We start from the raw sequence: 15,674 nt of genomic DNA, 5'->3' as shown, positions 1-15,674 counted from the left end.
TGGAGAGTTCACATATAGATCAGTTCTTATGGGAAGGGACCTGCTAAGAATAGCCTTGGGTCAACACACAGCCCTCTCCTCCTGCTCATGGTTGTTGGGGGGTGAGAGGAACCATTTCCTCACAAGAAACCGAACAGGTCATGAGTTGTAGGCTGAAACTTATAGCTCAGAGAAGCTATTCTTGGATATCCTGAACCCCTGTGGTCTCCCGGGACCCTGACTTGTGCAACACTCAGCGTGACAACACCACTGTGCTTAAAAATTTCCCTCTCCACCCCCGGATTCCATTTCCCCTTTCAACAGGGCTGCCTATAAAGAACGGGGGAGATGGCTTCACCCTCCAGAAGGACGCAGGCAGCAGTGAGCACCCAGGTCCATCTCTGCAGACAAACAAGCTACACCCCATCCTCTACTAAGCATCATGAAGGTCCCCGGGGCTGCCCTCGCCATCCTCCTCTGCACCATGGCCCTCTGCAGTCAGGTCTTCTCTGCACCATGTAAGTCTGTGTTGCTGCTGCAGCTGTCCCCATTCTCGGTCCTCACAGTGGGACCACATCTATTTCTGTCTTGTGACCTTAAGAGCCCCCAAGAGAAAATAGAGAACTTCTCAAAGGGCTACCAAACATCATGCCTTTCTCTTCAAGACTTTTATTTTCATCTTTATTAAAGGGGTCTTAGCTGTGGGGTAGGGGAGTTCCAGTTCCATTTTACAGATGGCAAAATAGGGACCTAGACAAATAAGTTTGCAAGAGGCGAGATCCAATCTGGTGACCTCCCAGGGTGGGGGTCATTCTTCCCTTCATTCACCCTAGGTCCCCCCGGAGTTCTGTCCCTTGGACGTCATATGAGAGATGTCCAAAGTTTCTCTTTAGCTGGGGGATAACTTCTTGAACCAGGCAAAATTTCTGGAGGGAGATGAGATAAGAGGGCAGTCTGCTTGGATGTCTGGATCACATCGAGAAACAGAGCCCACAACAAAGAGTCAAGGAGAAAGAAGGAGGGGCGCCTGGGTGGCGCAGTCGGTTAAGCGTCCTACTTCAGCCAGGTCACGATCTCGCGGTCCGTGAGTTCGAGCCCCGCGTCAGGCTCTGGGCTGATGGCTCAGAGCCTGGAGCCTGTTTCCGATTCTGTGTCTCCCTCTCTCTCTGCCCCTCCCCCGTTCATGCTCTGTCTCTGTCCCAAAAATAAATAAACGTTGGAAAAAAAAAATTTAAAAAAAAAAAAAAAAAAAAGGAGAAAGAAGGATACAGACAGAAACCAGGACAGAGGCAGGAGTATTTCTAGGCAAAGATGCCCAGTGCCTTCCAGTGACCCTGTCCCCCAGCCCACACCCTGAGCAAAGCTGTTTTCCTCCGATCTCAAGGGATCCAATCTCAGATCTCACTTTCCCTTCAGAACCGTGATCCAGGCTTGTTCTCTCTCTTCCCCCACAGTTGGTGCTGACACCCCAACTGCCTGCTGCTTCTCCTATGTCTCCAAGCAGATTCCACGCAAGTTCATAGCCGACTATTTTGAGACCAGCAGCCAATGCTCCAAGCCAGGTGTTATGTAAGTGCCAGTCCTCCTGCCCACCTCTGGGGGGACAGGGAGGGTCTGGAGTAGGGGCAGCACCCAAGGGCATAGACTGGCCAGAGGTGCCATCCTGGAATGGCTCAGCCCTCTGCAGCCAATAAGTATGTAGGACCCAGGTCTCAGGAGTGTGACTTGACCCAGCCAGGGGCTTGCAAAGTCAGGGAGGGTTGACCCAGCCCAGAAGGAAGGGAGGGGAAAAGGAGGTGGTCATTGGAATCCCCTGGGGGTGGGGGTGCTGAGTCAGTGAGAGCAGATCTCTGGACTAAGATAGGCAGAGGGTTCCTGAGAAAGTGGTCATGCCCCGAGCTGCCCAAGACAGAGAGTGGGATGAGGGACCACACTGGGCCCAAGATTCTCCTGCTGGATCCCTCAGTATATAATCCTTCTATCCCCCTCCACAGCTTTCAAACCAGAAGAGGCCGGCAGGTCTGTGCTGACCCCAGTGAAGCCTGGGTCCAGGAATATGTGACTGACTTGGAGCTGAGTGCCTGAATGGCCTGGAAGCTTTGAGAACCCAGTGAAACTCAGTTGGCTGACCAGGGAGCAGAGGTCCAAGCCTTGGAAACACTGCTGTAACCTCCACATCTAACTCTCATGTGGGCTGGTTGTTGCCAAACAGCCACACTCTGGAACTCTTTTAACTTAAATTTCAACTTATTTATATTATTTAATTTTTGTTATTTATTTTCAATGTCATACTCTGTTTGGGACTGTTTGCTCTGAGAGATCCCAAGATATCTTCAGCATCCCCCCTTTGGTGACTGTCATAGTTTATTCTAGGCAGAAGTGGCACCAAAGTCACCAGACTGACATATGTGTATTGTTCAGGGATGTGTTCAGCCTGGAGAAATAATAAAGATGGTCTTTGGAAAGAAAACTGACATTGAATTTGGTTTGGTTTATTTGGGAAGTTGGAATCACTGGTCAAAAGACAAAAACTAGACAGATGTGAAACGAAGGGAAATTGGAAAAGATAGAAGGGGAGTGAGCACAGAGATACTCTGCTTTACACTGGAGCCACATCTCCAGATTGTTAGAATTAAGAATGTTTCCTAAATCAAATCATAATATACATACTACAGAAAAATTCATTATGGCAATAGATATTATGGCAAAAGTATTCATAGTGCATAATGCATAGAAATCAAGGTTTTTAAAAAAAGTTTTTTAGAATTTATTTATTTATTTATTTTTGAGAGACAGAGAGACAGAGAGAGAGAGAGAGATGGAGAGAGTGAATCCCAAGCAGGCTCTGTGCTATTAGCACAGAGCCCGATGCAGAGCTCAATGTCACTGTGAGATCATGACATGAGCCAAAATCAAGAGTTGGGTGCTTAACCAACTGAGCCACCCAAGTGCCCCTATATCAAGGTTTCTTAATAACAATTACTAACATATTTGAGACTATTCTAGGTTGAATGCTTTTATGCAGTGTCCATTTGATCCCCACAATGACACTACGGTTTAAGTACTGTTAATATCCTCATTTGATACAAGAGTAAACTCCAGCTGGGCTCAGAAAGGTTAAGCAGTTTGGCCAAAATCACACAGCAAAGTAAATGGAACAACTGAGTTCCAAAACTAGACCTTGATATAACTATAGACTCACTCTTAAACACTAGCAAAGTTATGTCCCAAAACACCATCCATCTGTATTCAAATCACAAGCAATGATTGTTTAACATACTCATATCATGGGGCACCTGGGTGGCTCAGTCAGTTAAGTGTCCGACTTTGGCTTAGGTCATGATCTCGTCGTTCATGTGTTTGAGCCCACATTGGGCTCTGTGCTGACAGCTCAGAGCCTGGAGTCTGTGTCAGATTCTGTGTCTCTCTCCCTCTCTGCCCATACCCCACTCGCACTCTGTCTCTCTCTCTCTCTCTCAAAAATATTACAAAATTTTAAGTAATATATACATACGTATTTATGATGGCAAATATTTGGAAAGCTACATGTCAAGTAGCTAACTGTGGTTTCTTAGAGGAAATGAAGATTATTTAGTTTTTAAGAATGGACACTTCTCCTTTTTATTTTCTGCCCTTCCCTTTTATTTTTCAGTGAGTATGCATTGCTTATCTCTCCTGCCTCATTTGACCCTATTCTTTGATAGGTGATATTCTGTCCATTGGAATAGCTGGTGATTCTGAGTTGCCACAGAGAAGTTAGAGCTCATGGTGACAAGTCATAGCAGTTTTGATGCCATAATGGCTTTTATATAATGAGGGCAATGCAACCAACAAGTCCTTTGCCCAAGACTTTCATACCAAATACAATACCACACACAAAGCTCTCATACCACACACAAAGCTCCTCTCAGGCAACGTCTTACAATCCCCTTCCGCTATGAGGGGCCCTGTTCCTGTAACACCATTACCACCGACACCCATAACAAGTGTGAAGTACTATCATAATGAGAGACTTTGTTCCCAAAGAAGCGATGAAGCTATCACTGTTTCTTCTCTATTGGTGTCCCAGCATCCTGGGACAAACAATATCTGCTTATTTACACTGAATGATTTCTTAAGGTCCAGAAACCCAAAGCCAAATGAAAAGCTTAACCATGTCCAACATTGCCTTAAATACAAATTTTGTGAACAGAGTAAACAGAACAATGACCCCCATGGGGGGCCGGGCGGGAAGAAGAATGGCAATTGCATTGTTAACCAGCTTATGGGGCATTTCAGAGACTGAGATGTGACTGAGATCCTTGGTCAGCCTCTTAGGTTGACTTCCCTGGACTCATCTGAGAAGTGCACTGGGGAGGAACCCTTTTCTGAGGACTGCCTATTCCTGTCTGTGTGAGCTAGGAGCCTGGGGTTGCCTTAGGGGTTGAGCAATCAACGGTCATTTCTGGCTGGTCTTGTGGTTTCCTTGATGATGTAATACCCTTCTAATGATGGTAGGTTTCTGATCTCTCTGCTTCTGATCAATTCCATGGGTTGGATAACCAGAAGCAGAGAGCTTGTCCAGCGATATTTTTGCATGTTAACTGAGGGTGGGAATGTGTGCTTCATAGCACAGGCCTCAGCACTGCAGTCACCATGACACCTCTGGCCCCGGCAGAGGTGGGGCAATGTGGAGAAGTGACAGATAGCTGATGCCTCACCCCAAGCCACATCTTCCCTGTATCTTCACATAGAGCAGACTGTCTTCCTTAAGTAAGGAGGAGAAATATTTCATAGAAGAAGGTGGGGAAGGGGGGTTAGAGGTGCAGAAATAGGTTCTTTCTTATTCTGTTTCTCATCTCCCTGCCTCTGCTTGCACCAACTTTAGCTTTAAGTAGAAAACTCTGCATTTCTAGCTCTTAGAGATTCCAGATTATTGGCTCTCAGTCATCAGGTTGGAAAAGCTTTTCTTAGCAAAGCTGAATTTTGTCCTTTTCTGATTTCAGATAAGGCAATTTCAATATAGCCTAAACTCTCAAGGGAGTTCACTGATGGATGCAAGAAGTAGCTATTATAGTCCAATATTTAACTCTTTCCTATCAAATTCCTTAATGTTGCAAACTTAGGTGGCACAGAGCCTTAGCACCAAGAGATGATAGTGCTCTGTTCAGCCATGTAAGGGTGATTCTCAAACGGTGGTGCCCAGACAACAGCATGAATATCAACTTGGGAAAATATTAAAAATGCAAATTCTGGGGCACCTGGGTGGCTCAGTCAGTTGAGTGTGTGACTTTGACTCAGGTCATGATCTCGCGATTCGTGAGTTTGAGCCCCACATTGAGGTCATTGCTATAAGCACAGAGCCCACTTCAGATCCTCTGTACCCTTCTCTCTGCCCTTCCCCCACTTGTGTGCTCTCAAAAATAAATAAAAATATTTTTTTAATTCAAATCCTGAGCACTCCCCTCTCCTGTCTGTAGGGGGTGGAGCCCAGCAATCTGTTTTCACAAGGCTCCAGATAATTCCCATGCACACAATGTTTAAAAACCACTTCCATTTAACGAGGTCCTTGGCAAATTCCTACCTCAGTTTAGTCAATCCCACACTTCAGTTGGGAGCTGTTACTTTTAACAGACCCTCTACCTCTGCATAGACACAGGTCTCTGCATTTCTGAAGGTGCTGGTAGTTTGAAGGAGGAAAACAAGCAAACAAACATAACTTAAAGAGGCTTAAATAAATGAGGCTTATGGACCCAAGACTGAAGGGTACTTGCTCCAGGCAAGGCTGCATACAAGCAGCCCTGTGGCCTCCCACCGTCCTATTTTCTTCTCTGATCTCTCATCCATGTCAGAGTCCCAGGATGGCTGCCAGTAGCTTCCAGCGTTACATGAATCCTTGCTCATTGTCCACAGGGAAGAGAGGCTGGGTCCCCATTGAAGAAAATCCCTAAGTTGTTTCGGATTTTATTGACCCTCACATCAGAAACACAATTTCTAACCAATCTCTGTGGCCACGGGGATGTGTTCCATTGATTCGCTTAAGCTAATCAAGGCACATAACTGGATCTGTGAGTTAGATGAATGTCATGTAATCTTAAAGTCTGGCGTTATACGGAAGAAGGTAAAGTGGGTTTCTGCTATCAGGAGGGTTGTAAAATAGATGCTGGTCAGAAAAAAACATGTGTTCACTGTAATATGTTTGCCTTTTTTCAGTGCACTTTTTTCCTGATATACGAAAGGCGCTAACACTTTATATGTGATGAGGGCTTTATATCCTTTGCTTTCTGGGTTATGAACTGTTATCTTCTACCTTCCTGTATTATTTTATTTTTTTAAGTTTATTTATTTATTTTTGAGAGCAAGACAGAGAGAGCATGGGAGCGGCAGAGAGAGAAGGAGAGAGAGAATCCCAAGAAGGCCCTGTGCTGTCAGTGCAGAGTAGGATGCAGGGCTCAATCCCATGAACCATGAGATTATGACCTGAGCCGAAATCAAGAGTCAGACACCTAGCCAACTGAGCCACTCAGGCGCCCCATGAATTACTTTATTTTTAAGAAGACACTGACTTTTGTGCTTCCTGTTGCCTTATAAATGACCATTCCTCAAATGGGAGGCTAAAGAGAATTAAGCTCTTCAGGGTACAAAACCAACCACCAAAAACCCATGCTGCATGTCCACTCCAGGACATACTAAGTGGGGTAGAGCGGGCCCTACCACAAGCATCACCCACCCTGCTTCATATAAACAGCAGACTGGGGATGGGGAAAAGGAGAGTACTCTCAGAAAAATGAGCCACCATTACTGAGCTTGCCCATAGTGAGGCAGAGAAGAGAATCATTTAATATTGGATGGACAAAGGCATAGATGATAGGGGACACCTCATACTTACTTCTTCTATTTCCCTTCCTTCCTGGAAACAGCATTCCCAAAAAATATCATATGGGATTGACCACATCCCAACACACTGAATGGGTCCTGATGAAAATAAGCCAATTTGCATTTTTTTTTTTACCTCATCATAACATAAGCATTTCCCATGACATTGCACTATTTGAAAAAAATTTTTTTTAATTTTTTTTAACGTTTATTTATTTTTGAGACAGAGAGAGGCAGAGCATGAACAGGGGAGGGTCAAAGAGAGGGAGACACAGAATCCGAAACAGGTTCCAGGCTCCGAGCTGTCAGCACAGAGCCGGACGCAGGGCTCGAACTCACTCACGGACCATGAGATCATGACCTGAGCTGAAGTTGGCCGCTTAACCGACTGAGCCACCCAGGCGCCCCTGACATTGCACTATTTGTAAAGCCTTCCTAACAGTAAATCAAGTGAAGATACAATGATTTTTGTCATTATTTCCATATTGCAGGTGACTTAAACTTGGCCCAAATTTGAATTGCTATCAATATGCTGGAGACCAAATGTTCTAATGTACAAATATTTTTCCATATTTGAATTCATTTACATAGGAAACAGACTCCTAGACATAGATTATCAAGGTCAAAGGCTAAGGTCATTTTAAGATTCTTTGTGTGTATCAGTGCCCACATCCAACATGTCTTTATGCCATTTGCCTTGTGCATTTAGGGGCCCTTGTGGAATATCTCTGGAATGAGCAGTGTTGGAAAGACTGCCTACATGTTCAATTGCTCCTGAAGCCCAGGTTTTGCTCATGGAGCTCTGTCCACCTGGGTATGATTTAAATTGGGTGTGCTGGTCAGGACTCATGGCATCATTGCATGTCACATCTATCAATTTAGAACAACTATGGAGTAACACAGAAGTTTCTGCTCTGCCGGGGAAACTATGACTACAGAGCTCTAGTGAGAAGGACCCAGCTAAGTGTGGTCCTGGGATGACACCAATATCTCACCTCCTCTTGCTGTAGAAACCACTTCCCTATAAACAGCCCCAGTCAATTGAGCACTCAAACAATTCTTGCAAATACCCTGAGCCTTGTGGTTACCCAAGACCCCTCTTGTATATACAATTCAATAAGCCATCACTATACTTAAAAATTTCCTCTCTCGTCACCCTCAGTTTCCATCTCCCCAGGGTCCAGAGCTCACCCGGCAGGGGCGGTGGGGTGGGGGGGACTCCAGAAGAAGGCTGGCAACAGACAGCCTTGTTCTGGCCCACATTCTTGGCCCCCTCTGTCCTCCTCACCATGGCTCTCTGTTCCCAGCCTGCCTTTCATGACCCTCCTGCTGCTATTTCCTGTTGCAGTCCTTCTCTCTGCTTGGGTCAGACCATATTGCCAAAGTCCTATGGATAGCAGTACCCAAGCAAAATAGAAAATTTCCCAAGGGGTTTTCAAAATGCCCTGGGCTATCTATTCAGGCAGCTCTTCTTTCCAAAGGAGTTTTAGCATCCTAGTCTATGTACCTGGAGGGCAAGATGGGGACTTGTCTTGTTTTGGGAAGAGGAAGACTGAGTGGGTTTTCAACAGGAGGCAGAATCCAGCTTCAATTGCTTCCCAGTGATCAATTGAGTAACAAACTCATCCCAGTACTTCCTTATAGGTGATTTACAAAGACAGTCTTTTGTTGGAAAAATCTCTTCCAGCAAGGTTAAGTTTCCCCAATAGAACTGGAACAAGTGGCAGACTGTTCCATTAGCTGCAGAGAGAGATAGAGACCAAACCTCAGACTAGAGGAAAAACAGTTGGTAGAAGAGTCTGTCAGTCCAAGATGGCACCACAAGAAAATCCTGAACTCACCCCCTCCCATAGATACACCGAGTGTTCAGCTACACAGGGGACAATTTCCTCTAAAAAGACCAGAAAACTAGCTAAGCAGCCATGTTACATGGGCAAATGAGAAAAGTCACATGGAGGTGGGTTGGAGAGACTGAGACATGATCTCACAATAAACTTCCCACCCCTCACCCGCTTCCCACCCCTGCACTGTGATGCTCAGTCAGGAGCTTCTCCCTGAGGAGCTAAGGGACCCTACTCCACATCAGGCACCCCAACTTTTTTTTTTTTAATTTTTTTTTCAACGTTTATTTATTTTTGGGACAGAGAGAGACAGAGCATGAACGGGGGAGGGGCAGAGAGAGAGGGAGACACAGAATCGGAAACAGGCTCCAGGCTCCGAGCCATCAGCCCAGAGCCCGACGCGGGGCTCGAACTCACGGACCGCGAGATCGTGACCTGGCTGAAGTCGGACGCTTAACCGACTGCGCCACCCAGGCGCCCCCAGGCACCCCAACTTTTAAGACTTGCACCAGAGAGATGAGCCTCAAACACCTGGCTTTGAAAACCAACAGGCCTCGAATCCACCAGACCCAAAGTGTTGAGCAAACTGGAAAACCCAGCTAAGCACCCAGACTGCAGGGTCTATCAGGATATCCTCCCAGATGGAGGCACCATTTTTGCCCTCTCCCTTTACCTGGCTCCACAGCAGCACACTGGCATCCCAGTTTTTGTGGTGCATTTCTGGTCTCATGGGACTATAGCATCAGAGACTACCAATTGGGGAGAAGAGGCTACCACACTCAGGGTACTGCACAAACAGCGACAGACACACACACCCTCTCTCTGTAAAACCCTGTTTCCTTGCCCTGGTACTTTGGCCTGAGGTAACTGACCTCCATAGCTAAAATTTAAAACTACTTGGGAAGTAGAGGCATTTTGTGATGATAGTACACCCACCCATATGCCTGTGATGTTCAGCTTCTATGAATGTTGACATAATTGTAAGTAACATCAAACTCCATTTATATATATATATATATATATATATATGAAATTTATTGACAAATTGGTTTCCATACAACACCCAGTGCTCATCCCAAAAGGTGCCCTCCTCAATACCCATCACCCACCCTCCCCTCCCTCCCACCCCCCATCAACCCTCAGTTTGTTCTCAGTTTTTAAGAGTCTCTTATGCTTTGGCTCTCTCCCACTCTAACGTCTTTTTTTTTTTTCTCCCTTCCCCTCCCCCATGGGTTCCTGTTGAGTTTCTCAGGGTCCACATAAGAGTGAAACCATATGGTATCTGTCTTTCTCTGTATGGCTTATTTCACTTAGCATTACACTCTCCAGTTCCATCCACGTTGCTACAAAAGGCCATATTTCATTTTTTCTCATTGCCACGTAGTATTCCATTGTGTATATAAACCACAATTTCTTTATCCATTCATCAGTTGATGGACATTTAGGCTCTTTCCATAATTTGGCTATTGTTGAGAGTGCTGCTATAAACATTGGGGTACAAGTGCCCCTATGCATCAGTACTCCTGTATCCCTTGGATAAATTCCTAGCAGTGCTATTGCTGGGTCATAGGGTAGGTCTATTTTTAATTTTCTGAGGAACCTCCACACTGCTTTCCAGAGCGGCTGCACCAATTTGCATTCCCACCAACAGTGCAAGAGGGTTCCCGTTTCTCCACATCCTCTCCAGCATCTATAGTCTCCTGATTTGTTCATTTTGGCCACTCTGACTGGTGTGAGGTGATACCTGAGTGTGGTTTTGATTTGTATTTCCCTGATAAGGAGCGACACTGAACATCTTTTCATGTGCCTGTTGGCCATCTGGATGTCTTCTTTAGAGAAGTGTCTGTTCATGTTTTCTGCCCATTTCTTCACTGGGTTATTTGTTTTTCGGGTGTGGAGTTTGGTGAGCTCTTTATAGATTTTAGATACTAGCCCTTTGTCTGATATGTCATTTGCAAATATCTTTTCCCATTCCGTTGGTTGCCTTTTAGTTTTGTTGGTTGTTTCCTTTGCTGTGCAGAAGCTTTTTATCTTCATAAGGTCCCAGTAATTCACTTTTGCTTTTAATTCCCTTGCCTTTGGGGATGTGTCAAGTAAGAGATTGCTACGGCTGAGGTCCAAACTCCATTTTCTAGGAAGTATTAATTATAAGGGAATTATGTCTACAAAAAACAAGCAAACAAAAAAACCTAGGGGCTTACAGGGATTTTCTCCTTTGGGACACTGACAGGTGTTGGCATGCCTTCAGCAACCAAGAACTATCAAAAATAAAACTGGATGCTTGGAGATTCACAAAGTTTCAAGAGATACCAAGAGCTGGGGCGAGGTTGGATGATGTTTCCTGTCTTACATGAGGCCATTTCCTCAAGACTCAGAGAGGTGGCTGTTTCATCTAATATGTAGAAACAAACACAGAGCCAAGCAAAGTAAGGAAACAGAAGAACATGTTCCAAATGAAAGAACAAGATGAAACCTCAGAAAAGAGAGAGAGAGGATTCTTACTATTGAACAATGCTAACTCCATCTTCTTTCTTCTGACTTTATCATTGGGCAGAAGGAGATGGCTCACTTATTCCAATGAAAAATGACTCGGGCTCAGGCTGCTCCTTTCCTCAGAGTAGTCAAAGGCCCTCAAGCATCTGCTGCTTTTTCTATGTCCCCTGGCAGATCCCTACCAAAATGATAGGTGGCTATTATGAGACCAGTAGCCAGAGCCACATAAGGGCTGGTCCTCTTGCCCATGGGGAGAGGCAGGACATGCAGGAATGGAGCCAGTAGGACTTTGCATAAGAAACAGCCTGCAAAGGCATCAGCAGATTCCATTCTAGGAAACCCGGAGCTCTGAGGTCCTATCCAGTGGCAGAACACAAGGAGAGGCCACGGGACTGTTCTCTAATCTGGTCTGGGACCTGGGAGCCAGGGAAGAGCTGCCCTAGTCAGAGAAGAAAGAGTAGGAAATGACAGGGGAGAGAATTCCTGAGGAAACCCCCTAAGTCATTGGGGAAAGGTCTAGGAATCTGAGGTTGGGGAAATAGTCCCAAGAAAGTAGGCAGACTCTCAGCTTGCCAACACAGAGTGAGGGTCAGCGGGATCAATGAGGGACCAGGAAATCTCCTGCTGATTCCTCAATTTTTATAATTCTATCCTTCTTCACAGCTTCCCAGCCTAAGAGGCCAGAGGTTGGTGCTAGCTCCATCAAGTCCTAGTGCCAAGTACATCATTGACCTTGGCACTGAACCCTGAGTGACCTGGAAGCAACAAGAAACTGGTTACATCTGTGGGCAGATTAGGTAGCAGGGACCTGAGCCCAGGGAATGTTCCTGCAACTCCTGAAGCTACTGTGCTAAGTGCTGGTTCTGGGCCTCTTCTTGATGTCAATTTGAATTTATTTAGACTGATTTTTGTAATGTGTTTCCATGCATTCTTGGCCACCTGCAGGGAGAGATCCTACCGTACTCTTTCACACACACACACACCCCACCTCCAATCACACAGTGGTTGACACATAGGGTATAGGTGAGTGCTTATGTTTAGCTTTTTCAAGGGGGAAACTGTTTCAAAACCATCAACCAACAAATATTTATAGAATGTTATTTACCACTTCCGTGTTCAGCCGTGTGAAATAATGGAATTTCTTAAAAGCAAACCAGTCTTTCGGGTGATTCTATTGGTTTTGTTTTGTGACAAAGTCAGGCTCTCTGGTTGGAAAAATTATGGGGGCAAAGAGTAGGAAAATCTGAAGAGGAGAACTCAGCAGGAAGGAAATGACAATTATACCAGTATCTACATATTCCTGAAAGTTAAAAATAAAACATTATGTTAGAAAACAATGATTATTCTATAAAATATTATGCACCTAGCACATAATGTATATGTACTAAGTATATTCATTCTTAATAAAAATTCATGCATTTAAGTTTATTTTTCTCATGAACCAAGATTTCTTAAGAATTATGCACTGTCCTATAAATCCTAACAGTCTCACCAAGGTTTCCATTTGACAGAAGAGGAAATGTCAGCTCAGAGAGTTAAAACAACTTGGCCATGGTCATTCAGCTAATAAATAACTAAGATGCAAACCTGTGCCAGCATTTCTCAGAGCATCCCAAAACCACCAGGGATGGTTGTTTAAAATGTTCACAATAGGGGCGCCTGGGTGGCGCAGTCGGTTAAGCGTCCGACTTCAGCCAGGTCACGATCTCGCGGTCCGTGAGTTCGAGCCCCGCGTCGGGCTCTGGGCTGATGGCTCAGAGCCTGGAGCCTGTTTCCGATTCTGTGTCTCCCTCTCTCTCTGCCCCTCCCCTGTTCATGCTTTGTCTCTCTCTGTCCCCCCAAAAAATAAATAAACGTTGAAAAAAAAAATTAAAATGTTCACAATAGGGGGCACCTGGGTGACTCAGTCAGGTAAGCATCCCACTTCAGTTCAGGTCATGATCTCGTGGTTCGTGGGTTTGAGCCCCGTGTCGGGCTCTGTGCTGACAGCTCAGAGCCGGGAGCCTGCTTCAGATTCTGTGTCTCCCTCTCTCTCTCTGCCCCTTTCCCACTCACCTCTGTCTCTCTGTCTCTCTGTCTCTCTCTCAAAAGTACATACACATTCTTAAAATTTTTTTTAAGTTTAAAAAATGCTCACAGTAGAATTCCTTGGGTTTGGATCTACAGATCCATACTTTTAGCGAAACTTCAAGTGATTTTACATGCACAGAGGACCAAAAACCAGTGAATTCATCAACAAGGATTTACCACTCTTTTCTTTTTCTTTTTTTTTAATTTTTTTTAACTTTTATTTATTTTTGAGACAGAGAGAGACAGAGCATGAACGGGAGAGGGGCAGAGAGAGAGGGAGACACAGAATCGGAAGCAGGCTCCAGCCTCCGAGCCATCAGCCCAGAGCCCGACGCGGGGCTCGAACTCACGGATCGCGAGATCGTGACCTGAGTCAAAGTCGGATGCTCAACCGACTGAGCCACCCAGGCGCCCCACCACTCTTTTCTTAATAAAGTGCATATAGTAATAGACATGTTACCTGGATATAAGTTTCCTAGAATCCATGCTCTACAAAAGCAGTGGCTAACATTAGAGATGGAAAAAAATAATCAACCAATATACACAACAAGACTTCTATTGTGAATGCCAAATTATTTAGATTATGTAGATTAGTGTTAGCAAGCTATAGTCCTCAGAACAAATCCATCACGATGCCTGTCTCTGTAAATAAAGTTTTATTCTATTACATAGTAGTGGCTGCTTTTCCACTACTGTGGCAGGGTTGATGCTTGCAATAGAGACTGTATGCCTGCAAAACCATAAACATTTACTATCTGACCCTTTGTAAACAAAGTTTGCTGACTTCTGGCCTAGATGATGTTTTTAAGTATAAGAAGGGTAGACTCAGCCATGGTCTCTGTTGTAAAATTTAAGAGGGAGAAATTCAACATACATACGAGAAATGCAAGCATATATTAATTTTTTGGATAAGGCATACTTACTTCATTTTGTTTTAAATGATCTATTTTTTTTAGTATCAAAAAGTGGAATTTTTTATGGAGTTTTCAAAGAGCAATGGCACAGTTCCTACCAAATGTTTAAATGTACATATTCTTTACTCTAGCTATCTTATTTCTAGGAATCCAGTGGGAAACTCAGTCCATGTGGTAGAAACACAGCTGCTCCCAATACTTCTTTCTTTCCCCCCTCCTCCTTCCCCTTCTCTCTTTCTCTCTCTGTCTCTGTCTCTCTCTTTCAGGGGTCCTCTGTGTGCATAGTTCCCTGATGAACAATATCATTTGCTAACTCTCAGGGGAGACAGAAAGGAAATAGAATGGCTAGCTTAGTGGGTCCCACCTTTGTGAAGGTAAGGTCATCCCCTTTCCTCCTCTCAAAGCCCAATGAAGGGGTTTCAAGGGGGTAATTTGTAAAACCTGAAAGTGCCTACAAGCAAAGTGATTCAATTTACAGCTTTATCCTAAGATGAAGCTCTAAAATTGAAGGGAAATCAGAAATGCAGAAAAAAACATGGTTAATCATCATACTTGAGGACCAAGTATCCAAAGCTTTGGATCAAGCTTTGCCTGAAGCTAATCTACTTCTTGAAGCTTCAGTTACGTGAGCTAACAGGTTCCCTTTATCCCTTAGGTCAGATTGAGTCAGCCTTTCTGGTACTATAACTCAAAGTATCCCTAACTGGTGCAGTGCCATAAGTAGCACACACCCCACAACGAACGTATAATTGGCTGAGGGAAGAAGCTGAGGTCGAAGTCAGTGAGGACACCTCCAGCTGGTTACCCCCATGGCCTATTATGTATTCTTAGTATGTCCATCTTCTTTTTTTTTTTAACGTTTATTTATTTTTGAGACAGAGAGAGACAGAGCATGAACGGGGGAGGGTCAGAGAGAAACAGACACACAGAATCTGAAACAGGCTCCAGGCTCTGAGCCATCAGCACAGAGCCCGACACGGGGCTTGAACTCACGAACCACGAGATCATGACCTGAGCCGAAGTCGGACACTTAACCGACTGAGCCACCCAGGCGCCCCGAGTATGTCCATCTTCTTAACACAGTTGCATCAAACAGGAAAATTCAGGATGTTGGAGACTGACTAACTCTTGCATAAATCAGTAAAGTCCATTGAGAAAGAGATTTGCTCACTTTGAAATTGGTGTGTCTGATAGCAGAGAGGGGGAAAAAATAGTTTCCTTAAGAGAAGCCCTTTTTTGGCTTGCTGCTGCACACCAAGCTGATTGCACACCAGTGACCTGGAGCTTGCTGACTAGAAAAGCAGAGTTCCCCACTGCAAGGTGATGTTAGTACAAGCAGAAATGGGAAGATGGGAGATTAGGAAGGATGAAAAAACAGGGCCCAGAAACAGTCAGATCCATCCTCTCTGCAGAACCCCTCATCCTTTTAAATATTTATCTTGTGGACAAAATGAACAATCACATTCTTCATGAAGAAAGAGCTAGGATGCAGCCAGAGGCGGGGAGTTGGTCATACCCATGG

At 44.7% G+C, this 15,674-nt stretch overlaps 1 protein-coding gene across 1 annotated transcript; it reads left to right on the top strand.

Moving 5' to 3' along the window:
- Positions 1–290: 290 nt before the first annotated feature.
- LOC124513108 (C-C motif chemokine 3) lies at positions 291–2,444 on the top strand. The gene is made up of 3 exons (XM_047080856.1): positions 291–497; positions 1,434–1,548; positions 1,974–2,444. The coding sequence occupies exons 1-3, from the start codon at positions 422–424 to the stop codon at positions 2,062–2,064; spliced, it is 282 nt and encodes a 93-aa protein (XP_046936812.1). The 5' UTR covers positions 291–421; the 3' UTR covers positions 2,065–2,444.
- Positions 2,445–15,674: the final 13,230 nt, after the last annotated feature.

This window comes from Lynx rufus, unplaced genomic scaffold, assembly GCF_022079265.1.
Source record: "Lynx rufus isolate CCGP_SWC_20201006 ecotype Redwood Valley unplaced genomic scaffold, mLynRuf1.p SCAF_18, whole genome shotgun sequence".
In the NCBI taxonomy this organism is placed as follows: domain Eukaryota; kingdom Metazoa; phylum Chordata; class Mammalia; order Carnivora; family Felidae; genus Lynx; species Lynx rufus.
The sequence above is the reverse complement of the archived record's forward strand: the minus strand, read 5'-3'. Positions and strand labels throughout refer to the sequence as shown.